Source organism: Gymnodraco acuticeps, unplaced genomic scaffold (assembly GCF_902827175.1).
Source record: "Gymnodraco acuticeps unplaced genomic scaffold, fGymAcu1.1, whole genome shotgun sequence".
Lineage (NCBI taxonomy): Eukaryota > Metazoa > Chordata > Actinopteri > Perciformes > Bathydraconidae > Gymnodraco > Gymnodraco acuticeps.
The window spans coordinates 396,414-423,139 of NW_022991325.1; the positions used below are offsets into that span (position 1 = coordinate 396,414).

The following is a 26,726-nucleotide window of genomic DNA, read 5'->3' on the forward strand; positions in this document are numbered from 1 at the left end:
CTCGTTAGTGGTATTGATTTTCTCACTATCAAACGAACCCAACTCTATCATGGGCCCGGCTCATAAATAGGCCTACATGTTTAGCTATAGAAGGCACACAGGTTGTAACCTACCTATCCCAAACGAGCCCATACTGGGCAGAGAATATAAATATAAAAAGCAGAAGGCCTTAACAAGCTGTACATTGAGAGGGGCAGCACATGGAGACCGGCACGGTTCAGGACGGAACGCTGTTTTCTTTCAGAGCTCGCTCTTGGAGCTAGACCTCGATTTACATCCAGCCTCACAAGAGGCAGACATGTGGCGTTCACGATCTCATCTCAGCTCGTACTTACGAGAACCAAGTTCATTTTTGGCATATCTGTTTGCCTTGGTTGAACATTGGAAATACAATTATGTAGGATTAATATCTGTGTGCGGATTCCTGTGCCAAGAAGTATATGTTTAAACATACACACCTTTTATTCCCTTCACACATTCACACAATTTCTCAGGCGAAGAGGGAACCCCAGGTTAAATCAGCCGTTGCAAAAATCTTTAAATTATTTTATGTTACAAGTCTAAAACCTGTGATAGAGGAAATATTGCCTGTAACTATTTTTGTTTTCTTGTGTTATTTTTGCTAGACAAGTGCTAGGCTACGACACCATAGTATGCAGAGTACTTTAATGTAGGCCTATGCCCTGTTAAGCTTCAGATCAACATGAATGTCTCAATCATGCAGATTCTGAATAACAGCCAAATAAGGAGTTAATATAGCCTACATAGAATGGGACCATATCTTAGTCTACTAAGCTGAAATGATCTGCTATTCAGTCTGGTAGGTTAAATCCAGTTGTTTCCATGGTTTCCATAGCCCTCACCTTAGTGTTTTTATGGAAAAATCAGTTATTCTACAATTGTACATATTGTTCAAAATGCAACCAAAATCGTGATTACACTTTCCCCAACAGCCCCTGAAAGCCGCACGGCAACTAACCCCGCCCCTATTATCGCCCCCTTGTTTGACGTCACACCAACGGCTATTTGCATGCATGAGGTGTTTTCTAGCTGCAGCTTCAAGTCGCCTCCTGCAAAACGAGTCTCTCAGAGGGGAAAGCGAGGGAAGAGGCGCAGTGAAAATAAGGAGGAGGCGGGGGGTTCTTGTGTTTCACATCAGAGGAGAAGGACGGATAAACGTCCCGAAAGCGAGGATAAGGTGTCGGATAGCAGAGGGAATACACGGGAGCTACTCTTGTGTCGGAAAATGGAGCTACCCGCCGCTGGAGAGCACGTCTTTGCGGTGGAGAGCATCGAGAAGAAGCGCAGCAGAAAGGTTTGTCACGAGAGCTGAAGGACATATTTGCACACATGCACATGGAAAGGAGGATAATTAGCTTTGCTTTTCTTTCATCTTCATACGGACTACATTTTTTTTCATTAGCTTTTTGAAGGAGACGTTGCTGTGCAGAGTGCATTTTGCTGCGTAAAGTAACGTTGCGTTTCTCTACATTCACAGGGGAGATTTGAGTACCTGGTCAAGTGGCGAGGATGGTCTCCAAAGTAAGTCGTTTTTATAACCATTACAATACTCCCAATGATAACACAACATTTACAACACAAGTGTTATTGCATCCGTGGGCGCGCATATGGACGGCTGCGCGTTCTTGCTTTGGGCGCTGGATGTGTTGGCTCTGATGATGGATGTGTCTTTACAATGTATTCAATCCCCAGTGAATAATAACAATGTCTGTAATTGAACCCTATGTTTAAGAAATTCCCACATATTTACAGTTAAGTGGGGGCTGGGCCGTTGTCCCCCCTCCCTACAGCCGCGCGTAAAAGTTACTTACGATGTATTACACGTTCATCCACAGGGAGTGCACGTGTCTCAGAGTGTTGTTTACGCATGTATGCCTACAAATATGAACTGAGGATGTATTAGTCAAAGGTCGTTAAGTGATCTTCTATCTTCGGCCAAAGATCTGTTTTTGTGTGCCACTGTGTGACAGGCCAGCGTGTCCTAACTGTCTGCTCTCTGAATAGATACAACACGTGGGAACCAGAAGAAAACATCCTGGACCCAAGGCTGCTTGATGCTTTCCAAGACAGGTAGTTAAGAGTCAGATAAGCACCCTCACAGGAGGTTCACAATGTCATCATCACAAAAAGGGTTAAAGGCACACCCTTACATTTCCAGTTCTGCACCCAACAGATAAAAATATGTGTTCCTCATGTTGAAACTGTGAGTTTGTTATCTCAAACGTTGCTTCCTAGTTACTCCATCTGAATAATGTTGATAATAACTCGCTTTAGTAGAGCTGCAACGATTAGGTAGACATCAAAATCACAAACAATTTTGATAATGAATTGGTTAAAGTCACTTTTGCACCAACATTTCAGAAAATGCTCCTTTCAGCTTCAAATATTGAGAATGTAAGTGATTCTCTATTAAATATGTCAGTGAAGTCTAGTGGTTTTAGATTGAAAAAAATAGCAATTTAAAGAAATCACCTTGAACTTTGAGAAATGGGATTGACATTATATTCATATGGTCTGCCATTTTATAGACCAAACAATTAATGGATCATCCAAAAATGTACATAAAAGCAGTTGTAGGCTGCAGCCCTTTATTTTCACAAGTGTCAGTCAGTGTGCAGAAATTCAGCGGCTGGGGGCTTGGATTAGGATTAACACTGGTGTCATCAGGGGGTCAGGCTATGGTAAAGCTCCGGTCAGGGTTACCAGAGCAAAGTGTGACACTTGGGTGCACCGACTTTCTGTCACCTGATAGTCACTGCGTGTCCGCAGCATCAGGTTATCGTGCTGCCTGCTGTCCCACCACCCACTCACCAGATGCACCTGTGTCATCTTCCACAGGACATGGTAACCCATAACATTACCCAATAAGGCAATTCATTCCAAATATGCAGTATGATGAACTCACCAAAACTAACTGGCTATTTAAGAAAAACATTATGCCTTTAGACTCTACATTTTTACAGAGACATAAAAAACTACATTTTAATAATAATGTATGTCTGATGTTTTCCTTAGTTAAGTCAATTTTGTTTAATAGGAAACAACTTCTTCTCCCTCATTGAAACAATCCAGTAACTATATGTTGTTATTTTCAAAAGTTACTATGAGACACAGTATGTGTCCCTCCCTACTACTGTGTCCATTCTCAGTTGGTGCTGGAGGTTTCCAGTTTCTACATCACACTTTTGTAGGTAGCATAATTAGCTTCTTAACCATATGTGATGTCCTTACTGTAAAAGGGATAGTTTGAAAACCTACGATTTTGTCGTCTCATAAATTAGTTAATTTAATCCATGGATCTGGTAAACTGAGTTTCTCCTAAAAAATCGTGGTAATTAACCACTAGTTCAATCTTAGTTGACTAAAAGTATGACTGCTCGTCTGTCCTCAGATTTAAGGTGAGCACAGAAAAGCGTTCTCCCTTCAGCAGATTAAAGTGGAAACAGCCTTGTAATGTCAAACTCTGCTCACATATCATCCTACACACTGAAGGCCCAGCATCCAAGTGAAGCAGCTATCAGGAAATAATGTTTTCTAAATGGATGGGGACTTTCAATCTTTTCCTAATCTGCTCATGATGTGGTGGAAAGGCACGAGAAAATGAAGATTGAAGTGAGCAGCAGGAACTAAATAGCAGCTTAGTCTTGTTATAAATCATCATAGGAGTATGCGCCGCCTCAGTGTCCGGCCAGAGTAACTTCCTCATGTTCTCTATTAGTGTAGGAGATCAAAGCATGGAAATTAGCTGCTTGGCTAATTGCTAAATAGTCTGTTGAGTGACTGAAGAACAGTGTCTAATTGAATGTCTTTATTGTGTGCTAAACTGTCCCTGACTTTACTCTGCGCCCCCCACCCCCCTCACCTTTCAGGCGCAGGTCACACGTTAAAGCCAAACACTGATGTCATCCTGTCTGTTTTCGCAATTACCCCCTCTGTCTGAAGAGGGGAGATTTTATTGAAACTAATTGTGTTTCTCTCCGGGGAGCCGAATCGTCTGAATGCCAGGCTATGAAAATACACTGAGTCGTCATTGTAATTAGATGTGAGGGAGGGGGTGGGGGAGGGGACTGACATCACTCCTGTCTGCGGTATAGAGTTACTGCCTTGGAGAGACTAAAGAAAAGTTAGGGAAGTCAGAGCAGGGCTGGCCTTTATCTTCAGCTGCAGATACAAATGTCACATGCATCTAGAGGGGAGGAGAACCAATAGAAACATTGGGGACTTTCTGCTGTTGCATTCATCTGAAATAAAAGACAATGATTGTTGTGAAAAGGTTATGACATAACAACAAAACAAAGTCAACCCGTGCTGAATGAGTTTCGCTTCAGGAAGTGTAACTCCAACCTGTAACACAGGCTCAGTGTTTTTGTATTCGAGCCAGAGGAGGACACCTGTGATGTTTTGTTGCCATGCAACGGCGACACAGCTCGGCGATGGTTTCACTGATTGGCTGCTTTCCTCTCCCACAGGGAACGCCATGAGCAGCTGATGGGATATCGCAAGAGAGGACCCAAACCCAAGCACCTCCTGGTTCAGGTGAGAAAATTATGATATTTAATCCTTCTTTATAGTTACATGTATTCCTAAATTCAATTTTCATGCATAAGTCCCTCTTAAAATCACAAAGCTGTATAGATACAATTTCAGTTATAAATCAGATTTAAAGGGGCGATTAGAAGGTTTAATATTACACCAACATAAAGTGGGGAACTCACTAGATATGAGACTGTCATAATTGAAGTCCCAAGAACCCTGGTTCAAGCTGTGGACATGCTGGATTCTGCAAGCAATATTTTTAGACCACTGCCTCTCAAACTCAACCCCCTGTCTGTACTCCAGGCTTACTCTTATAGAGGTGTAGCTGAAATACCCGCTGACATCATCAGTGTTATTGTCTAAGACTTTAAAAGCTCTTCCAGCGCCACAGAACCCATTGAACAACATAGGCTAAGTGGATTAGCATGATGACATTATTCATTTGCCTTACATTTTACTTGTTTTATTAAGTTTCTTATTTGTGTTTCTTGTTACCTAGGATTTTCTTTTTGTTTATTATTGTGTTAACTCTGCTTTCTTGTAAATGAAGTCAAATCCTCAATGTATTTCTAAATAATAAGAAAAGTTAAAGTTGAGTTAAATAAAAAGTGCTCCTCCATCTTAGTTGTTGGGAGTGCAAACACAAATTGTGCATTTTGAGCATTAATCATCGGTCCAAAAGGCCGCGGGAACCCCTCAGAGGAGGGTTTGTGTTCCTCTCAGGAGGGTGTTGGTGGTTACACATGGGATGAAGTCAATGACAAAGCAGTCAGGGACATTCCTGAGAGCTGAGGTCACAGCCAGGGGAGTCACTATGAAATGTCACTGTGATGTGCTGGGCACAGGAGCTGTGGGGGGGGGCTGTGTGAACATGGACCCCGGCCCCTGAAATAAAGTGTGTGTCTCAGAAGAACCCCTCACACATTCCAACAGTGTTTCTACAGTGCCACTCAGGGGCCCCAGTGAACCGGGGCTCTTTGTTGTAGCCTGACACAGACACATAGACGCTGTTGTAGGCCCATTGCTGTAAATACTTCCATGTTATTGTGCTTTATTATTGACACACATCACTCTCTGGTTCCACAGGTTCCTTCTTTCGCCCGGAGATCCAGCATCCTGGCTGACCTCCATGAGGCATCCCTGGAGGAGGAGAGCTGTCTGAAGCCCAGCCCCATGCAGATGCTCCGTCCCCAGGGCCAGCAGTACCAGCTGAACAGCAAGAAGCACCACCCGTACCAGCCGCTGTGCCGGGAGCGCGACACCGAGCCGCCGGCGCACGGCAAGAAGTTCTTCTACCAGCTCAACAGCAAGAAGCACCACCACTACCAGCCGGACCTCAAGGGTCACGAGCCCATCTTTGCTAAACCCAGAGAGGTGAAGGCTCCGGAGCTGGTGAACAAAGGGTACAACCTTCCCCCGGTGCTGCAGCAGAAGTGGGTCCGGGACAAGGACTCAGGTTGTCTGACAAAAGTCAAGGATATCACCATGGAGCTGAAGAAGCTCCCAGCGGACCTCAACGGCCACAACGAGCCGGAGAAGGTCCAACCTAAAGAGGATGCTACACTAGCGCAGTCTAATGGAGGCAGCAACGGCAAGTTAAAGATCGTGAAGAACAAAAACAAGAACGGGCGGATTGTTATTGTCATGAGCAAGTACATGGAGAACGGAATGAAAGCGGCTAAGATTAAAAACGGCGGCTCTGACATTGCTGGAAAGCCACTGCAAGCAGCTGACAGCAGCACGGAGAACCACCTCGAGAAAATGAAGCTCGTCAGGAAGCTCGGCCTCATGAACGGATTTGCCAAAAACCCCAAAGACAAAACAACCTTTCCTAGTTCTGGATTTAAAGTGCATTGCCTCAAAGAAAAGCAACAGTCCCCCAAAACGGAGCCAACTGTGACGGAACAGGATAAACCTGTCAGGGTCAGGGGTCAGGGGCAGCTTTCAGAAGATCAGCCTTTACAACTGACAAGTTGTAAAGGCACAACCAAGCCTAATCTGCTCTCGCTGCCTTTGGATAGGGGAGTTCCCTCCCCACTGGACAAAAGAGGGAACCAAGGTGGATTTCAAGGACTGAAGCGACACCTCTCTGACCCAGACAGCGAGGATCATGGGAGTAGTAAGAGGTTTCTGAGCTGCAGGAGTATCAGCCCTCCTCACGCCACATCTCCACCCACCCAAAGCATCAGCACCAACCAAAACACACACCAGAGTCCCACTGGACTGCAGGACTGTGGGTACGCAGACCAGGAGGAACCTATCGACTTAAGTGTTGTCAAGTCCCGGCCTAAAGCTACGCAGCCTGAAACACAAACTGAAACTGTAACACAATCTGAAACACACACACAGGATGAAACAGACACACACACTGACGTACGGACAGAAACTGAAACACAGAAAACTACAGAGGAGGATAAAGTCAATTCATTGTCTGTGTGTAACCATGAGAAGAGAAAAGAGGAGACGTTTCCCTCTCTCCAGCCTTTCCTCGGGAATATAGTGATCACAGACATTACCACAAACTGCCTCACAGTCACCTTTAAGGAATACATTACAGCGTAACGGACCTGTGGAACTGGACATTTACATTCAAAATATTTGTATTCTCGGATGCTTGAATGTACAAACGGACCCTTGATGTTTTTCTCATTATGTATAGTTCCCATAAAGAAAAAATATCCTTTATTGCGTTTTTGCATATTTCTTCTTATAAGCTCTCTGTTGTTACTCCTGGAGATTTTTTATCACATACGTTACATAATTCAAAGCCAAATTAGGTCAAATAAATGTCTGAAATTGATTGAAGATGCTCTTATCCCTTGTAAATGCTCTTCACTTTTCTATGGATGTAATTTGATTATTCACTCAAACTGTCGGCATCTTTGACAATGCTAAACAAATGTAGGCTTTATGGAGTTTTGTAAAGAAAGATTATATTGAACCATGGTCAATTACACTGTGTGTGTGTGTGTGTGTGTGTGTGTGTGTGTGTGTGTGTGTGTGTGTGTGTGTGTGTGTGTGTGTGTGTGTGTGTGTGTGTGTGTGTGTGTGTGTGTGTGTGTGTGTGTGTGTGTGTGTGTGTGTGTGAGTGTGTGACAGATGGACCGACTGAAACAAGGATGCATGCTGTTGGACAGATTATGCTATTAGGCATGCTTAAACAAGCAGATCAGAAAAAACTAAGCACCTTGGCTTTCTGTCAGTAAATGTGATCTGCAGCTGAAAGAAAATGTCTTTCAAATGAGAGATAATAAATGGTTAATGTTTGATATACGCTCTTTTTCTATCTCTGTTCAAAGGGTTCTTTGAGTCATGAACCTCCAGATCTGATCCTGAGCACTAGTCACCTCCAGCCCTGAGACTTTATTTATGTAATGTTTAGCAGTGCAGTGAATAAGATGGCGTTGTACCATATCAGTCACACATCTGTGTTAACACTGTTAGTTGACATGTGTACTCCAATATATTACAACATCAGATGGGTGCTCTATGATTCACTTTCTCATGTTTCCGTTCTCGGCCTCCCTCACATGTTCTGAGGCGACACAGTATGGAACTGAATGGACCTGTCTTGGTGTCATATTTTACGTAACTTTTGCTACATTGCGCTAATTAAAAGTTTGTAAAAGCACACATTCTTGTCACAATCCTATCTGTTCCCTATACATGCCCCTTCTACTTTTGTTTCATTTTCGAAAATCCCTTCCAGCACTATGAGATCTGAGGTGCGTTGAACAGCTCTGTGAGAATGATTATCAGAAGCACTTTTTATGTTTTGTGCAGACAAAAAAATGAAGGCTTCCTATGATACATTTTGCAATAATAAAATTGTTTGCAAGTAAATGACGGACTTGTGTTTCTTGTTTTAGGCACATAGTCCTATATTAAGAACATGGTTATAAACCTTGACATGTGACCTTGGCCTCCTACCGAGAACTTGAGATTTTAACCAGAAAGGGCGGCTGCTACAATGCTCCTAAATGGCCATCCTTACCTCAGAAGATTCTAAATCTGTACATGGCTCTATTTGTGGCTGTGTGAGTGCAGGCTGCGGCAGCAAGGATTATTACAGAGCCTGAAGTGAGTTTATTTTCAGATGGGCTGCCCCGACCAGTATTTGCCTTGTGTGCATACTGTAGCGAGCGACAGGTCAGTTCACTGCTACTATGGTGACACCTTTACTTAGAAGTGGATAACAATTTTGATTGTGTTGTATGAATGCAACTGATACAGCAGCGTGGTCAAATGAACATTACATGTCAATGTGTACACATAGTTAGATGTGTGGTGTACAGGGGTTGAATGTAACTGTTTACTACTATTTTAAGTATTGTACACATTTTTTAGATACTTGTACTTGAGTACTTTCTTTAATGCCTCTTTTTAATACCCTACTACGTTTAACTGACATCATAAGTTGCATTTCACTTAATAAATAATAGAGACATTTGCACACAAAACATAACACATTTATACAAAATGATTTGTATTTTCATAAAACTACCCAACAATAGGCCTACAAGTAGTCTTAAAATGATTATATTAATAATGAATTGGTTGATTCACAGAACTATTTTTCGTTGCATTCATATGCAATGTATAGAAAAAAACAATTCCAACTTCAACTTGTAGGCCTACTTGATTATTTTCAAAGTGATATGAGTGCTTTACTTCAGTAAAGGATATTAATAGTTCTTCCATCCTCTAACTGAGAAAAAGTGAAAGATCTTGAGATGATTGGATTAGGATAATAATAGTTTGTAAATGCTGTTCATTAAACCAGACACCAACATATTGTTGTCCACTGTGAGCTGGGAATCGCTTTATGGTTTAACAAACACTTATATGAGGATTTCAGTAAAGCTCATAATTGTGACCTGGCAGCTGTTCATGCGTGATGTTACCTGAATAAACCCTCCTGACATGCTGAGCAGCACAGCAGGGGGCTGCGGATTGCCTTACTTGACCTACAGCTTAAATGACATAACGTGGGATATGATTTCCATTTTTCCTGCACGGTTTCACATGTCAGCCGCTCATATAATGAGGAAGACAGTTGCTGTTCCTCTCAATAACATCAAGGCGCATTCATGTAAGTAACACTGTTGCTGCACAAACCTACCGAAAGACTAGCATTTGAACGCAAACCCGTGTGTTAAAAGGGAGGAATAATTATTATTTGCCTTTCCGATTCTGTAAATATATAAAATGTCGAGTGAAATGGTCGAGTCAGCAACTCTCGACCATTTCCTGCAGAGCCCGCCAATAAACCTGCTCTCAGTGCGCGTGGATGTGAACAGCGAGAGAGAAAATGGCTGTCCTTTCTCTGCTGCATCCACCTCTTTCCTGTCGTCTCCGGTCGTGTGTCTAAACGCCTCGCAGCTGCAGCGAAACAGTAACTGTAGCAATGTTTAACCGGCGGTAAATTACCCCGCAGGATTTTAGACGACATTATTTATTCTAAGTATCACAAAACAGTTTTGTTTGCTCTTATTTAGGCAAAAACAACTGCCAAAATGCGAACAAGTTGATCAGGTTTATCCATAAATAAAACAAGAAGTGTATAAAATGGTGTAATAACACTTCCTGTCGGGGATCCACCCTCTTCCTTCTTCCTCTTATCTACCAGCTCTCTCTCACTGTGTGCATGGCCGTTAAATGAGGCCTAATATGCTCTCTGTCAGACCCTTACAGTTGGTGTGCTGGTCATTTAAAGTCACCCATATATTCAATGGATCTTAGAGAGGGCGGGCTTTTTTGAAAGGGACAAAATGTTAACTGTGCTCCTAACATGTATTCCACAGAGACTTATTCAGTAGGCCTGCACAGCCGTAAGGAAATAAAAGTGCACGCGCATTATGGAAACACATCTAAATCAAGTCACAACAGTTTAATAGGGGCGGGGGCTTGAATACAACATTTGCAACAAACACGATACTTTCAACATCCTGTTTTTAATTATGCAATGCAGTCGTTTTAAACTGCCAGGAACGGATCCCAGAACAGCCTTCAGGCCTACTCACGCTTACATGTAGCCTATGCCAAGTAGGCCTATTCTTATAGTGAACTTAACTCCTCTAAGAATGAATTCATTTTTTAAATAAATAAATCCAGCAAGGATCTGTATAGCACAAGCACCACATTGTATGTATTCATACAAATCCACCATTAACTGTGTAGGCCTTTATTGTCATAAGTTGTTGTAAAAGCCTGCATTTCCGTCAGCATCTGAAACGCACGTTTCACTGCCGGGATCAGTTTAATGACACACAAGTGAGTAACCCGCAATTCATCCAACATTGACTTTGTCCAGGATTCAATGAGAGTAAAGACGCAGGTGCTGTGTGTTTTCCAGATGTCACTATTTTACGTTTATTAGTGACGAAAAAGACGAAACAGATCAGTGCGCGTGCAGAACAGGTGTGCATTCTGTGTTCATTCTTCATGTTTGTTAAATAGGCTATTGTCTGTGCTTACGGGAAAGAATAGGCTACATCTGAAATCTATGTTTCTATTTGGCTAGGGGGATTCAAAAAAACAACCCCCGGTGTAAACGAACTGCATGCTCTGTCTGACATGAGACCCTAACTGAAGTCCGTATCACCTTTCCATCAGCTGCTTGTCATTTTTATATGCGCGTGGACCCTTAAAGTGGCAGGGACGGTTGCCATAGAAATTCATTTTGGGCTGTTCTCAGTTCATGATCGCTGAACTGAACCTGAACTGTTCGATAATCCTCCCACCTCTCTAACCTTTCCCCATCTTCCTCTCAATGAGCATGATGCAGATTGCCATGCTGTGTTCGGGCTCTCCGGGTATTTAGCACCGGAGGATCCGGCAGCAGCAGAGTCTTGCCCGGATACAAGCCAGCCAATGGTGTTGTGTCGGCGGCAGCACTGCTGCACTGCAGGCGCGCCGAAACCAATCGCATCCAGAGTGAGAGCTGCGCCCATTCCTCCGAGTCTGCGGAGGGCTGTTGGTGCTGAACAATCTGACAGGAAAACATAGAGAAAATCATGTCAAACACACGTGCTCCTTCACTGAGAAATACATGAGGTGGCATTGGCTCTGCTGGCCTAAACAGATTGTAATGTATTACCACTTCACATTAAATCTTCATAACCTTATAACATGTTTGCTAAGATGGCTTTAAAATAAGATATAGTGTATTATCCCAATGGGAACAACTATTATTGTGTAATGTTGCTAATCAACTTAAAGCAATAGCCACGTATAATACATTTTAAAGGAAAACAATACAAACGGTGCAGAGAAGAATTGTAATCTGGCATCGCCTCTCTGAGCTTTCCCAAAAAAAAGGGCAAATAGTCTTATTGTCTTCGTGGCCAACAGTTATTGTGCACGCATTACATTAACAAAGAGTGCTGAGCGTGCACACCTGAATATGTATCTCTCGTCCATTACTGTCTGCATGTCAATGGAGCATGGCTTTAGTTAGAGCTTCAGAAACTAGGAAGAAGAGGACTTTAATGAATACATTCTGCAACACTGGTATTCGTGACAAAAACAGTAATAAGAAAATGATGTGCAGTTGGCAGACGATCCAATCAGCGCTAATTGAATGCACGATACATTTTCTAATGAGAAGTGAATTTGATGTTAGTGAGTACACATCAGTGCCCCATGCCAGCATCTTTAAATAGGCCAGAGCTCTTGATCTTGATCTCTGGGATCATTGTATTGACAGTAATTCATGTGTTATATGCTATATGTTTATAAAGAGAGCCGTGGCTCAGAAACGTTCCCTCTCAGCCGTTTGGTTTTCTCGAAATCTGGTAAAAAAAACGCTCATTGACAGCTATCGTCTGACTGAAATATCCTTCTTTGAAATTACACATTTGATTGTTTCCTCATAATGCATTTTATTTTCATTCATCAAAAAATAACAAGCTATTTAAATGTAAAAGGCTACTTCGGTATGGAGGGACTGACTGAATGCCGCAGTGGCTACAATCCAGAGTCAATACGTTTTCCCTGCAGCAGATTTAATTTAAATAGCCACAGGTTTCAAATATTCTACCTTTAATATTGATTTCGATTTGTTGTGCATTCCTTTAAAGCTACGTGATAGGCTATCGATGAAATTCTGCAATAATCTCTGCTGTGAATTTGTTATTTATATCTAGATCGGCATTGGACATATCAAAAAAAGGTGGAACATGTTCTGATCCTCGCTCTGTTCTGAAGGGCAAAGTTAAAGTTTACTCAATAGTTATTCTACTCGTTTTTTAGTCGCTTATTAGTCCTTCCAAGAAATGAGGTTGGGAAGAAAATCCAAAGCACTGTGGTAAAATCAACTCTCATCAGGTCATAAATGCGTGCAGCATGAACAAGCTAGCCGATGTGTTCTTTTTGTTTTACTCTTTTAGATATTTTTGTGAAAAGTTAAAGGTTAGGGAATAACAGGGACAGCTATATATTTTTCAATCAGGTCAGACCAATATATGGTAATATCTAGTATTCAGATTTGTGTTTTATAAAGCCAAATTAATTTCGGACCATTTTATATAGGCTACATATTATATTGCCCCGTTCCTTCCTTTTTTATTATAAGTGATGTTCTTCTGTCGCCATAGCTATGGAATTATAAATCATTGTAATATCCTTTGTTCGTGATAATTGAATTAAATAATTAAATGTATTGTTTATTGTCTACCTTTTTTACACTTTGAAAAACGTTTTATTTAGGCCTACTTATACATTTCTTAGCATTCAAATAGGCTGCCTATCGGCCTGTGCATTATAGACTACGTGAGCAAGTACCAAGTTATTGTCACCCAGGGCACGACAGGCATAGGATTGTATTTCATTTAAAATCAACATTTTAGATTTTTAGACTTTTGCGTTAAATCCTTTTCTAGATTTAAAAATATATATTTTCTGGTACTCTGCGTGAGCTGCTGCATTAAAAACAGCAGGACTTGGAAGCGTGAACAGATTATTTGGGGATTCGAAGATAGGCTATTTATTGTTGTGTAATCTCATTAGCAGAAGATATTTTGAAGTGTGAAGGGTTTAGAAGGAATAGAAGAAAAATATGTATTGAAGAAAAGAAAGTGACTGCAGAGAGACGGGCAGGTAACAGTGGTCGGACCTTTGCCATAACGCAGATACAGATGAAAAGCTGGCCAGACATTAACATAGCCTATACATCAACTGATCTTTTCTTGCCTAATTATGTGTTATGAAATCATCTTTCGTTTTCCTAACACTTTATAAATGAAAGTCAGTAAACGTCTTGCGCAATAATGAGGGACATAAATCACAAGGACGGACATTTCATCCGATTTCCATTTGTAAAAGTAGCCTATAATTGAGCAGTGAGCACTAAATCTGTAAAACATGGATGAAGGCTCTTTGATATGAATGTGATCGAATGCACAATGCGGAGATATTTGAAAATGGCAAAGCGCCATTAAAAAGTTTAAACACGCTATGCCAGAAGACTGTGCAGGCAAACTCAAGCTACAGTAGGCCTACAGTGGGTTGTTAGATATAATAATATGAATACAAACATCCTATAATTTGCATTGATCCTATGCTCGGCCTGAGACAGCGAGAACAGACGAAATAAATGCGGGCAAGCGTAACACAGCCTGTGTGCTTAATGCTTAATATTCCTGCAGCTACTAAACGTCAAAATGTGAGTTTATTGCGTAAGCAAATAAATGCATAGCTACATAGAATGAACGCAAATGAAGAATGTCTCCGTCTCTCGTCGCATTCATCAAACGGCCCGGTTATTTCCTGGTTTCTCTATGTTTTTGACGATACTGTCGCGTGCATACAAACTACACAACGTTTGATACCACGTGCATTTTTGAATATCTCACATAACTTGCGCGAAATGATTCACTCGCCGTACGGGGGGGAAACAAGCCTCCATTTCCACCCCGAAAGAATTCACACAAGCACAAGCTCCTCCCCCTCACTTAGCAACCCGAGCACGTAGCAACGGCTGGACCAATGGGCGTTCTTCTTGAGGTTCCACCGACTGCGGTTCCTTAGCAACGCAGTAAAAAATTGCGCTGACGTCCATTCTGTAAGGGAGTATTATGGTCTGTCGGGAATTCAGAGTGGCTGGGACTGGAAAAAAATATCTGCTCTGCTAACGATAGCGTCCGCTGAGCTAACGGTAGGTAGCACTGGAGTAAACATGGAGCTGTCTGCTGTCGGGGAGAGGGTGTTCGCTGCCGAGTCTATCATCAAACGGAGGATAAGGAAGGTAGGCGCGAGATGTGACGTGCTCTTTTCTCCCACAGCGTTAAATATAATGCACCGCTATATATGTCTACTGTTGCTCTGCAAGCTAATGAACTAATTTGTGTTTGTTTCTGATGGCATGCAGGGTCGGATTGAATACCTTGTGAAATGGAAGGGTTGGTCTCCCAAGTAAGTTCTACATCTGCTTTCTGTGTTTACTGTCTCTAGTACTCTCTCTGTACTGTGTGAACTGCTGGACTGGCGCGGCTGTCGTTAGCTCGCCACAGCTAGCGAGACAGCCCCGGATTAAAACTGAGGAGTAGCGTTATAGCACGATGGAGATGTTTAGCTTGCAGGCTAACGCAATGGTCATCCCCACAGTGTGTCAGCGGTCGTTTCCTCATTTTAACTTCACGCACATTCTGTTCACAGATACAGCACGTGGGAACCGGAGGATAATATTCTGGACTCGCGCCTGTTTTTTGCTTTTGAAGAGAGGTAACGTTAAGATGTCTGGGCACACAGCCAGTGAATGTAGTCCGATAAATATACGGTGTCCTCGGTGCACTTTGCTCCCGTGACACTCAAAATGGGCGTCTGTCTCTTTATTTTCCACAGGGAGCGTGAAAGAGAGCTCTACGGGCCCAAAAAGAGAGGACCAAAACCCAAGACGTTCCTGCTCAAGGTAAACCCAGCAGGCTGTTTCGTTTCAGCCTCATTGCATGTCTCCTTAAGGCGAGAGGCTCATTAAAGATGGTAATGATGCATATTCAGCGTGTGTATTAGCTAATGGGAGGCTGTTGACATCTTACAACATGTATATTAGTTTAAAATTCCTGTTTGCAAGCTGCTGCCTTCTATACATTCTTAATCTCCAACTGTATGTGATTTTTACAAGACTAATAACGGTTATTAAATATAGATGCATAAAAGGTTACTGCCCTAAATTAGAATGAGATCGTCGAGTATAGCCTGGTGAAGTCAGCAAGAGTTTTCAGCTTTAAAGGAAAACGAACCGTGACCTAATGACCGACAGTTGATGCTAAACTAAAAACCAGAATCTCTGTTTGCTTTCTTTATGGTAAAGATGCACTAATAAATACTGTTGCCTGACAGGAACCGTTTGCTGTTGTACATGGTAATGCAGTTGCCCATTAGTTCTTGTTTGCAACTACACATTTTCACACTTAAAAATGTAATATACATTAAATGTAATAGCTGTGCTCAGTGTCAGGTTGTAATGTAAACAATCAACAGGTCTTTTCATAGAACACATTTTGACATGTTACCGTAGAACACAGGTGTGAGTAATACAATGAAAGGCTGAACCCATTTGGCTGCTCAGCTTTCAAGGCCCTGGCATGCCACACTGTGGTGATCCTAATGATACCCTTCCAAAAGGCTTGTTAAGTCCACTAAGAAATTAAAATATGAAATGGAATTATGTTTTTGTTTTTTTTATAATAATAATAATAATCTCCCTCTCATTTTCATAACTTTTAATAGGCTCAGGCTAAAATCAAGGCCAAGTCCTATGAGTTCCGGGGAGACGCAGTCCGAGGAATGCACATCACCTACCCAACCCCAGAGCCGGTCGTCACTCCCAGGGCCAGAGAGGGCCTGAGAGCAGTTGTTCCCACCATCTTCCCACCCAGCACGGTCAACCGGGGAGAAAGCATGCGCATCCATCCACCAGAGCTGAGCACTCGCGAGTACCAGCAGCCCTCCCTTCAGATAAGTGGTCCAGGCGAACTCATCCACCTTCCCAAAAAAAGAGGCCCTAAGCCTAAACCCCGCTTCAAGGACGGTAGCTGCAGCCCTGCGATCTTTGAACCCCACAAGAGGAGAGCTGAGGAGCAGGGTAGCCACGTCCCGCATAAACTGACTAAACTCCAGGGGGGCCAAGAGATGAGGCTGATCAAAGTGGCCCACAGACATCCAGAAATACACAGCCATAAACGCCACCATCACCACCATCATCATCATCACCACTCTAACAACCGGGGGCTTTCCGGGGGAAGCTCCTTCAACCAGCTCTACTCAGAGCGCAGCCTGCACCCCCACAGAACAGACTCGCACAGGACTAAGGACAGCTCCAGCCACCTGGCTCCTGTAACCTTCAAGCACCAGTCCAGAATGAGCCCGAGCCTGGGCCGCCCCGTGGAGCCTCCCCAGATGGAGAAGCCTTACTTCATGGACAGGCCGTCCCCAACCAGACTCGACTTGGACGTGGACTTGGATGAAGTGACGTGGAGGCCCTCCGTTGGCAACGTGGAGAAGGTCATGGTGACGGATGTGACTACCAACTTCCTGACCGTCACCATCAAGGAGAGCAGCACTACGAAAGGCTTCTTCAAAGACAAAAGATGATGGATTTGTTCCACGCTTTGTTTAGCATCAGAATCCTCCTGAAGGTCCTATGACATAGTGTGAATATTATGCAACGCCCTTTTTGTATGTATTGTAAAAAAGCTAATTACTTAATGTGCATATGTGTATATATTACAAATTTGAAGATCTGTTTTTTGAATTGACCAAATCAAATGAAGTCTATTTCACATCTTGCATTGGTTAACATGAATGAGTTGAGTGTTGCCTTTGCAGCTGGCTACTTATGTACAGAGCTTCTGAATGTCACTATTTTTAATTGTTAGTAACTAGAATGTATTTGTTTGATTCTCAAACGTTCAAGCAAATATGATCATTGAGCCAAGGCTTAGATAATAAATTCAGTCTGTGGATTGAATATTTCTCTGTAATTTGAACCGATTTGACTGAAAAAAACCCCCTATTAAATTCAATGGGGTTCATATTTAAAATGTACTCAAGCACTTTTAATTCAAAAGTATTTAGATTTATCCGTTTGTGTTGTATTCAAAGACTACTGTCTCTAACATTTCTAATTGTATGGTTAACAAATAAAAGTGTTAAACAACCTTTTCCATTAACCTGGTAGGCTATGCCTATATTTTACATTTTCATAGAAAACGTTCATAAAGATTTATTGTAAGAAGATAATTTCACACTTTTTAGTCGCTTTACAATAAATACTTTGGATTTTCTCATTTCGTTGTGTTTTACTGTCAGACTTTTTATTACAACTCGTGCGCCTCGACGTGTTTTTTGTCAGATTTAAAGACAGCGCCTGAATTAATTAAAAGATGTATCAAAACCGTAACACAAGTAGGCCTTAAGCAACCATCAATCAATTTATATTAGAGGTCATTGGGAATTATATGAAAAACGAGTTATTTTAAATTCCTACAAGCTCATAAAGGCACCCGGTGCCGATGTAAAGGGCCTCAGGCTCCAAGGAAAACCTGAAGTATCCACTGCAGCAGCGGCCTGCTCATGGTTTGCAGAGAGCGAAACACAGAGCAGACCATAAACCCAGACCTTTATGAATATTTCATGTGAATGCCTCGAGCATCTCACGTCTGCGTTTACGCCACTTCAAATTGAAACTTTTGAATGAAATGAAAAAAATCCATAGATCCAAACTGCTATAGCCTAATATAAGCAAATGTGTATTCAATTTCAGAATTAGCGGCAATCTTAACCATTTATTTAATGTTTATTTATATTAATATGCCGCACACACCACCGCAGTTATGGCCTAAGCTGCTTTGCAGATGGGATTTTAAAATACATATTTTAGAGTTTTCTGAAACCTTCTGTTTTCTACAGGCCTCATGCAGCCATGTGGACCTGTACCTTTGACTGCTGCTCATTCATGACACATTAGGTCTAATTATAATGAGATAAACGAACCTCAGATGCCCGGGACTACACGCTCTCTTTGTGCGGAGGTGATAACCCCAAATAAATAGATCCGCCTGCTGTGATCTGGCCCCCGTTATAACATGCTAGGTACTGTATTTGAGAGACAGCATGACAAAATACGTGATACGTGACAAAAGTGAAACTGAGCTTCAGTTAGAAGCAGACACATGGTAGGATAAACAAACACGTTTATGTTTCTCGCTGCCAAATAAAACATCATTCGCTCCTCGAGACGAGAAACTCCCTTCTGTCACTGACTAATACGCGGAGCCATATATGCCCGCAACAAGGGTAATATAGGCCTATAAATATTTAACAAGAGTAGGCTTTAACGTAAAGTTAGTAGCCTTCCAAATTACCACTATTAATAAATAAATAATAATAATTAAGGAATAATAACACAACCATTGTAACCCATTGTTGTTGCATGCATTTTAATATTTGTGATGGTATTACAACATTCCATTCTGATGATACATGGATACCTTTTTAATTCAACACTACAGTACACTACACAGCTGTATTACACTATGATTACATAAATGACCATGTATTCTTTACATGATCATATTTCAGGAAAGATAGAGTGAGAGAACATATTTTTCATTGTCATCTTGTCCAAGTTGTCACCTCTGGTCCTTTTCTGTTTATGGAGAAAGATAAAGAACAGTTATGGTGGAGAGTTGCATTCAAACTCTGAAAAATATGCATATCAAACAGAAACGTTTATTTTTCTTTGTAAACAGAAAGCTTAAAAATGTTTTCCTCTGTTCCAAACCACACACATGTTATTGTTTTACTGTAGACGTCTGTTAGCAATGAAAGCCTACAGTTTACTTCAAGCAAGTATGAAATGATTAAAACAACTAACTGAATGATAACATGATATGCTGTAAGCCTGACTGGGTTTTCTGAGGTTTCCTGCTGTGTGATAAATGACAAAACAACAGGATATGAAATAAAACACCAGCAGCAAGGAATCAGTCAGATACAAAACAGGGAAAGGCAATACAGATATTATGTTGAACATGATTTTAAGGACTTTTACTCCGACCAAGAGGCAAGATGTGCTTATTTGAACTTGGAAATATCAAAAAAGTCATATTATTTGACATGGCATCTGTACTTATTTGTGTCTGTGTTAAATCTGAGTGAAATACAACTGATGGTTGCTGTGTATGTGCACGGTGTTGCATTGTGTAGCCATCATCACCGTGATCAGACGGGGTGTCCATAGTTCCTGTCACAGCGGGGGGAGCAGTGAGGGTTCAGCCAGTTCTCCATACTGGTCTCCTGGGCCCGCTGATCCAGAGCCTGCATGTGGAGCAGATGCTCCTGGGGGGGGGGTTAACAAGGTGGTTAGGGGTGGAGGTACCAGCAGATGAGAAGCATGAAGAACTGTTGATCTGAACATTTGCATAAATGAAACTGAACGTTCAAAGGGGGAATCAGTGCTGACTCAGAACTTTGTATTCCTCTGCTTTTGTTTCTGCACCACAGCAGAGCAGCACAATCACAGCACAACAGAGAGAGTGAAATGACAGAGATGAGGGAAGCTTAACATGCAGGGAACTTGTACAATGATGAATGGATGCATTCAAAGCATTACAATGCACAAACGCATGGAGAGAGATTCCTTTATAGATCATGGTGAAAGGAGTAGTTACATTTCTCATAACATTACGTATTAAAAGCAAAAGTACTCAATAGACAAATCCTTACATTTGGGATACTGGAAACAATATTTTTGTTTTCAAATGAAAAAAAAGTCAGAAACTATCAAAATAGTACATTTACTCCCAGATGTTAATAACGAAAAAAGAGTGGTGTGAAAAGAATTAACTCAAGTAAACAAGTACCTCAAGTTTGAACTGATACTTGAGTAAATGTACTTAGTTACATTCCACTATGCTGCTATGCCTTATAGCAGGTTTAGATACTATTGCATGAAGACAGATGTGTAATATATATATTCAAAAACACACTTTTGAAATAGATACATTAAGTGTTGGGGGTAGTGACAGATGGCATCAGTTGAAATAAATCCTACAGTAGAATACAGTATGTAAAGATTATGTTATTTTCCCCACAAAATAAATCAGATTGTTATGACGTGTATTCATTCATAAATGGTGCTAAGATATGAGTGTGGTTTAGGCAGGTGGTAGGAACTCAAAACTGACGTCACTCTTTGTGGGGTGTTTGCTAAATTGGTCACCTGTGTAGGAGATATCAGTGACAGTATACACCTTTTAAATAACCCTCACTACCCTGGATGTAATGACCCCCGAAGGTTGGCAATAATGCAATATGTGTGATGCAAGCTGCCGTTAAACACAAGAGAAGAAGAGATATCAGAGGACTTTTTGGGGACTGAATTAGTGGCCACGAGGAAGACGGCGGGGGCAAGTTGTCTCCCACCACCAACAATATACACACTTTAACCAAACAACTATTCTCTGTTTGGAATCAGGTGTGTGCAATTAAGATCAAGCAGCACTTCTTCAGTATCAAGCAAAAGAAGAGTTTGAGAGAAAAAAAAGTATTCTCAAAAGTAAAACTATAACTTGCAACAAAATAATTTGTGTAATCATGTAAGCTATTGGTCGTTTCCTTTTTTGTGACATATCTTTGTTTGCAGGTTCCTTTGTTTGAGGGAGAAGGGGAAATAGGGTATGGTATATTTCAAGCTTTTTATGCAAGTAAGTTATTGGGCTTTTTTTTATCAACTAAGATTAGTTAGAACACATTTTCAACTTTAATTAATTGCATTTACTTGAACATTGGGCTTGTTAACACATGAATACTGGGTAATGTATTTGTACATGTATATTTAAGAAGTACAATATAAAACAAGCACAAGTTTCATGTGTGGGTCATATTCCATTACACTTTTAGAATTTGCTGCGGGCCAATTAAAAATGGAGTACAGGCCGCAGTTGGCACCCGGGCCGTAGTTTGGACACCTAACGCATGAGGCAGGGAAAGGCCCTGGTTAGGGCCTTCCTGGCCTTTCAACATTCACCGCGAGCCTGACTATATTTACTCTGATACTTGGAAGTTATCACCCAAGTTAAAAAACAAAAACAATTTATGAAATGATGTGTTTTTGAAAGATATAAGAATGTAACCCCCTAATAAATGGGTTATAATACACGTTCATTATTAGAAGATCTAAGGTTTTACATTTTGTTTCACTCCCATGAAGCATCCCAACACATAATGAATGCTCAATGATATGAATGATGTCGTTTCAACTAAATATGATATTTCTCATGAGATTGGAATACAATTTATAAAGCTATGATTATTATGACATAACACTATGATCAGTGGCGGTTCTAGACCAATTTGACTGGGGGGGCCAGGCTGGGGCCAGTTATTTTCTGAGGGGGGGCACAATAAATGCAGGACGAAAAAGACAAAGACAGAATGAAGTAATTGCGCATAAGAAAACAATGCAATACAGTTATTGGTATTTGTTTCAGTACACATATTTATTTCAGATACCTATAGTTACAGTTTTTACGCTCTAATGCAGGGGTCTCCAACCTTTTTTAGGATGAGAGCTACTTTCAAAAAATAAAACAAGTCGTGAGCTACTTTTACTCCTCTTTCTTTTGTTTTTTGCTGTGTATATATTTAACACATTTTAACATTATGATAAGCTTACCATAACCTTTGTGTGCTCTTTGGGTCTGTGGAACCCGTTTTCAGTGTTAACTAAAAGAACATGTATGCAATTTTAACCTGCTTTATTTGGGGGGTGGACCTCACATCCTCTAGGAGGGTCCGGGGGCATGCTCCCCCAGGAAGATTTTTTTTTTTTTTAAATGTTGAAGTGAAATGCATCAATCTGGTGCACTTTGAGCACAAAATGAATTTTTGGATACAGCTGTCTCAACACTCATATGAAAGAGAGATTTATACTTTTCAATAATCCAAACATCTTTAGAATATGATCACAACCAATAACAAATCATTTAAACTTGTTTATTCTTATCTTATGTTACCTAGTTAGCATTCTTTCTTTTTATTTATGCATATTTCACTAATCACTCCCCTTGTAAACTGTTTTTTTTTTGTCCTCTGTGGAGGACATTTGGTTTTGGTCCATAACTATGAGGTTATACATGTCATGCCACAGCATTAAGTCCAATTGTACTCCACAGAGGACATCCTGGGCTTTTCAGACATGTGATATATGTGGGGGTGTGGCTTTGAAAAAGATAATTTCATTGTATTTCAAAATGGCGTCCATCAACACAAGCACTATTTATAGAAAGAGAAATGGTAAGTTTGTAATTTTGTAATTACCAGTGTTGTGAGGTCAATATTTTTAATTAATTATAGTAAGGGAACATCTTAGGAGTTAGTGTAGTGAGTTTCAGAGCAGTATAATAATGATTTGACCTAAAACTAAATGTTTTTATGAATGGGGATTTGCTCACTTTTTATTTCCCCTATTTTACACAACACAAATGGAGTCCACTATGGGCCAAAACCAACACGTAGGTTTCTGTAGGGTTCGTGGCAGACCGATGCAGTGGGAAAACATACATCAAGTGTCAGATGTATCTCTGCATTTAAAAAAAGGATAGAGTACTACAATATTTGTTGCATTGAGTTGTTGTGCTCTAATGTTGTCTAAATGTACTTGTATGTTAATGTTGTTTGTATACTATGCTTCGCATAACCTGAACACCTGATCTCCTCTACAGAGGACACACAATAAAACAAGAATAAAAACATGTATTTTTAGTTTTTGTTAGTCATTATGTTAATAATACCCTAAAGACTTGTGTGATTTTTTTAAAAAAAGGAAATTTGAAACCTTTTTCTTTCTGGGTGTCAGGAGGATAGTACACATTGGAATGATTTCTTACTTTATTTTGTACAACTATATTAAATAGATAAAGGTGTGCTCTCTCTATCTCTCTCTCTTTCGCTCTCTCGCTCTCTCTCTCTCTGTCTCGCTCGCTCACAGAGGCTGTGTGCTCCTCCGTGGCGATGACGGCTTGCGTTATATAATAATAATAAACATAGGCCTATTTGTAAAGTGGGGACACACAAACCCCCCTGCTCCCCCCCTAGAACCGCCCCTGACTATGATTAGTATGTGTGAAGCGTTATCCAGCATAATTTACTCTTAAATAGCAGTAATGGATTTTTCATTGAAGGAATTCTTATTGTGTCAAAAACATTAACGAACACTTAAAACTTCTTTATAAATGAGTCACAGAATTAATTGTTCATAAAGTGCTTATGAAGGGAAGTTTATAGATCTCAGTAAGGTCAAAGGTCAGTAGTGAAGAGGATCTCCTGGTGGAGCTCACCCTCATGGGCTCGTCGGGGTATCCGGCCTGCCTCCTGCTGCGGAGCAGCTGCTTAGCAAAGCTCTCCTTGATGATAGGGTTGGCATCTAAGGGAGAGAGAAAGGAGAGTTTGACTACAGAGAGATTCAAAGTTTACTCTTATGCTGATTCATCTTCACTGTTCCACAGATTTCCTTCTTGTCTGTGTTTCATGTCATATGAAAGTGATGTCTTTGGGTCTGGGCTCACACAATAGGACTATAACATTGTTAAGAGAATTAAGACATCACCTTGAAATTGGGATGGATATTTGCCCCAATTTTCGGACTTTTTATGAACATACAATTAATTGAGTAGTCAAAAAAATGAACCGCAGATTAATAAGATATTTATAAAGAAAATACTTGTTGGTTGCATCCCTAAAGGATATATTGTAATTTGTGTAGACTCAAATGTTTGAGTGTGTGGACTAACCCAGTTGTTTTCTGTATATTGGCTGATCACACTACCATTCCTCTCTTTGGGCGCTGTGTTCAGAGCCATGAATAACTCTCTCTCCACTTTCTGCTGCTGTGAGCTGAGGCTGACCCAAACGCTTTAGCTAGTCCATGTGAGGCTGTTTATTCCCCAGCCCCAAAAGAGCTGCTCAAACACACACACACACACACACACACACACACACACACACACACACACACACACACACACACACACACACACACACACACACACACACACACACACACACACACACACACACACACACACACACACACACACACACACACACTCTCTCTCTCTGTCTCCCTCTCTCAGGCCTGTATGGTTGGTGGAAGGTAACAAAGTGCCCATTCATGCTCCTCGCTCCCCGGGGAGTCGGTCCATGCATCACGTGAAGCCTCTCCTGCCAGAGGAGCTGCTGTGAATGAACCCAGCTCTGTCAACACCAGGCTGGAGCTGCTGCACGGGCCTCACCGTGATGTGGCAAAACACACACACATTCTGCAGCTACCTCATTAACATTGTGCACGTTGTGTTCTAAGCAACAATGCATGCTGAAATGAAATCAACTGGACATGGTCATGCACTTGTGCAAAAATCATATGGTTATCCCTTGGCCTGTCTCCACTTTAACACCATACTACAAAAGAAAGATGCACTAAATTCAAAATCTAAACTGTTTGATAAATGAGATCACCATCATTCTGTTCTGTTTCCAGCTAACACCCAGCTAAAGTCATCTGCAGGCATCTGCACCCAAGACGTTTTTCAGGTGGTTATAAAACACTTCTTCTTCAGTGTATTCAAACTCATTTGACTCGGTGCCAGCACTTACAGTGATCATGAGTTCAGGGTGTACATTTCAAAAGAAAGCAAAATCATGCACATACTACAACATTTGTTCAAGAGCAGATTTCAGTTAACTTTGGATAGGTTTTGGATATGCGTTGGAAGGTCATTTTGAAGAGTTTGCGCCTACAACTAACTTCCTCTCTGCAGGGAAAAAGGGTTTTATTTCAATTAAGATGTCTCCCATAATTGATCATGACAGGCTACTGCTCCCCTCAGGTAAATCCCTGAGAGTGTCCTACCTGTGTAGAGGGTCAGCAGGACCATGCAGAGCAAAAACACCACCAGCTTCATCTTCATCTTCTTCTTCTTCTTCTTCTTCTTCTTCTTCTTCTTCTTCTTCTTCTTCTTCTTCTTCTTCTTCTTCTTCTTCTTCTTCTTCTTCTTCTTCTTCTTCTTCTTCTTCTTCTTCTTCTTCTTCTTCTTCTTCTTCTTCTTCTTCTTCTTCTTCTTCTTCTTCTTCTTCTTCTTCTTCTTCTTCTTCTTCTTCTTCTTTCTGCTTCTGAACCTTCTCTGAAATGAGGTCCTGACTAGAGTCCAGAGGGGGTGCAAGGGGAAATTCTCCTCCTACTGCACGTCACATAAAAACTGTCACAGACCTGCTCATGTTACTGAGGAGATATTTCAACCAAATCCCCCAGAATCTTATCTCCTCGTACAAGTCTTAATGGGAAACACTACAGGTGTAAAGGGTAAACAAAATATAGATATCACCATGAAACTTCCTCAGTTGATGACTTAAAGTTACATTATTTTTTAATTGTACGTTTGTTGTTTTATAATAAAAAAACAGCATGAGAACATTGGATGAATCAGGTTTGAAACTCTTGTTATATTTTCGACATATTGGGGTCAAAGCTTTTTACAAAGGGAATTTGTGATATATCCTTTTATCACTCCATATATCATAAAACAGTTAACAGCCATAAAGAAAAGCAACACGTATTCAGGAATACAATTTAAGAAAATATAGGGCTATGGATCATATGTGAACAAAGCTTCAGAATATAGCTAAGAAAGAAAGTGGAAGGTTTGGTCTACACTGCAGTGAGATATTTGGGCTTATGAGAAGAAAACTGATTTTGAGAAATCTGCCTTTAAAGATATGGATTGTAAAATGTGGGAGGGGCTCCACTAGATGGCGATGAAAACAGTCATGTAGAGACAGGAGACCATTTTAACAAATGTAACACTTTGAGAAATGGCCAGGTATTAAATAGGCTATATCATGTTGAAATGTTAATGTGCCTGTCTATCCTTCCATATGTTCATCTATTCAACCAAATAAAGTGCTTCCATTGCAACACAATTGCAGAATAAATAATACGCACAGCTGCCTTGTGGAACCGAATTGTATTGGGTTTTTTGTCAGAACTTTTGATTCATTGATTGTTGTCAGGATATAAATAACCTTTTTCCAACAAATACAAAAAAAGCTTAGGAAATAAGTCCATCATTTAAATATGAGTATGCACTCACTGGGATTCATGGAGGCTT

At 40.9% G+C, this 26,726-nt stretch overlaps 3 protein-coding genes across 3 annotated transcripts; 2 read left to right on the forward strand and 1 right to left on the reverse strand.

Annotated features, from left to right (window-relative positions):
• Nucleotides 1–992: 992 nt before the first annotated feature.
• Nucleotides 993–8,400, forward strand: LOC117562541 (E3 SUMO-protein ligase CBX4-like). The gene is made up of 5 exons (XM_034240390.1): nt 993–1,315; nt 1,499–1,542; nt 2,026–2,091; nt 4,491–4,557; nt 5,644–8,400. Exons 1-5 carry the CDS (start codon nt 1,031–1,033, stop codon nt 7,117–7,119), a joined length of 1,938 nt encoding a protein of 645 aa, XP_034096281.1. The 5' UTR covers nt 993–1,030; the 3' UTR covers nt 7,120–8,400.
• A 6,234-nt stretch (nt 8,401–14,634) lies between these two features.
• cbx8b (chromobox homolog 8b) lies at nt 14,635–17,716 on the forward strand. The gene is made up of 5 exons (XM_034240345.1): nt 14,635–14,803; nt 14,927–14,970; nt 15,214–15,279; nt 15,400–15,466; nt 16,288–17,716. The coding sequence occupies exons 1-5, from the start codon at nt 14,735–14,737 to the stop codon at nt 17,149–17,151; spliced, it is 1,110 nt and encodes a 369-aa protein (XP_034096236.1). The 5' UTR covers nt 14,635–14,734; the 3' UTR covers nt 17,152–17,716.
• Nucleotides 17,717–18,981: 1,265 nt separating this feature from the next.
• cunh17orf67 (chromosome unknown C17orf67 homolog) lies at nt 18,982–25,647 on the reverse strand. The gene is made up of 4 exons (XM_034240388.1): nt 25,472–25,647; nt 23,901–23,986; nt 19,778–19,899; nt 18,982–19,207 (listed from the first exon to the last, which is right to left on the reverse strand). The coding sequence occupies exons 1-3, from the start codon at nt 25,527–25,529 to the stop codon at nt 19,783–19,785; spliced, it is 261 nt and encodes an 86-aa protein (XP_034096279.1). The 5' UTR covers nt 25,530–25,647; the 3' UTR covers nt 18,982–19,207; nt 19,778–19,782.
• Nucleotides 25,648–26,726: the final 1,079 nt, after the last annotated feature.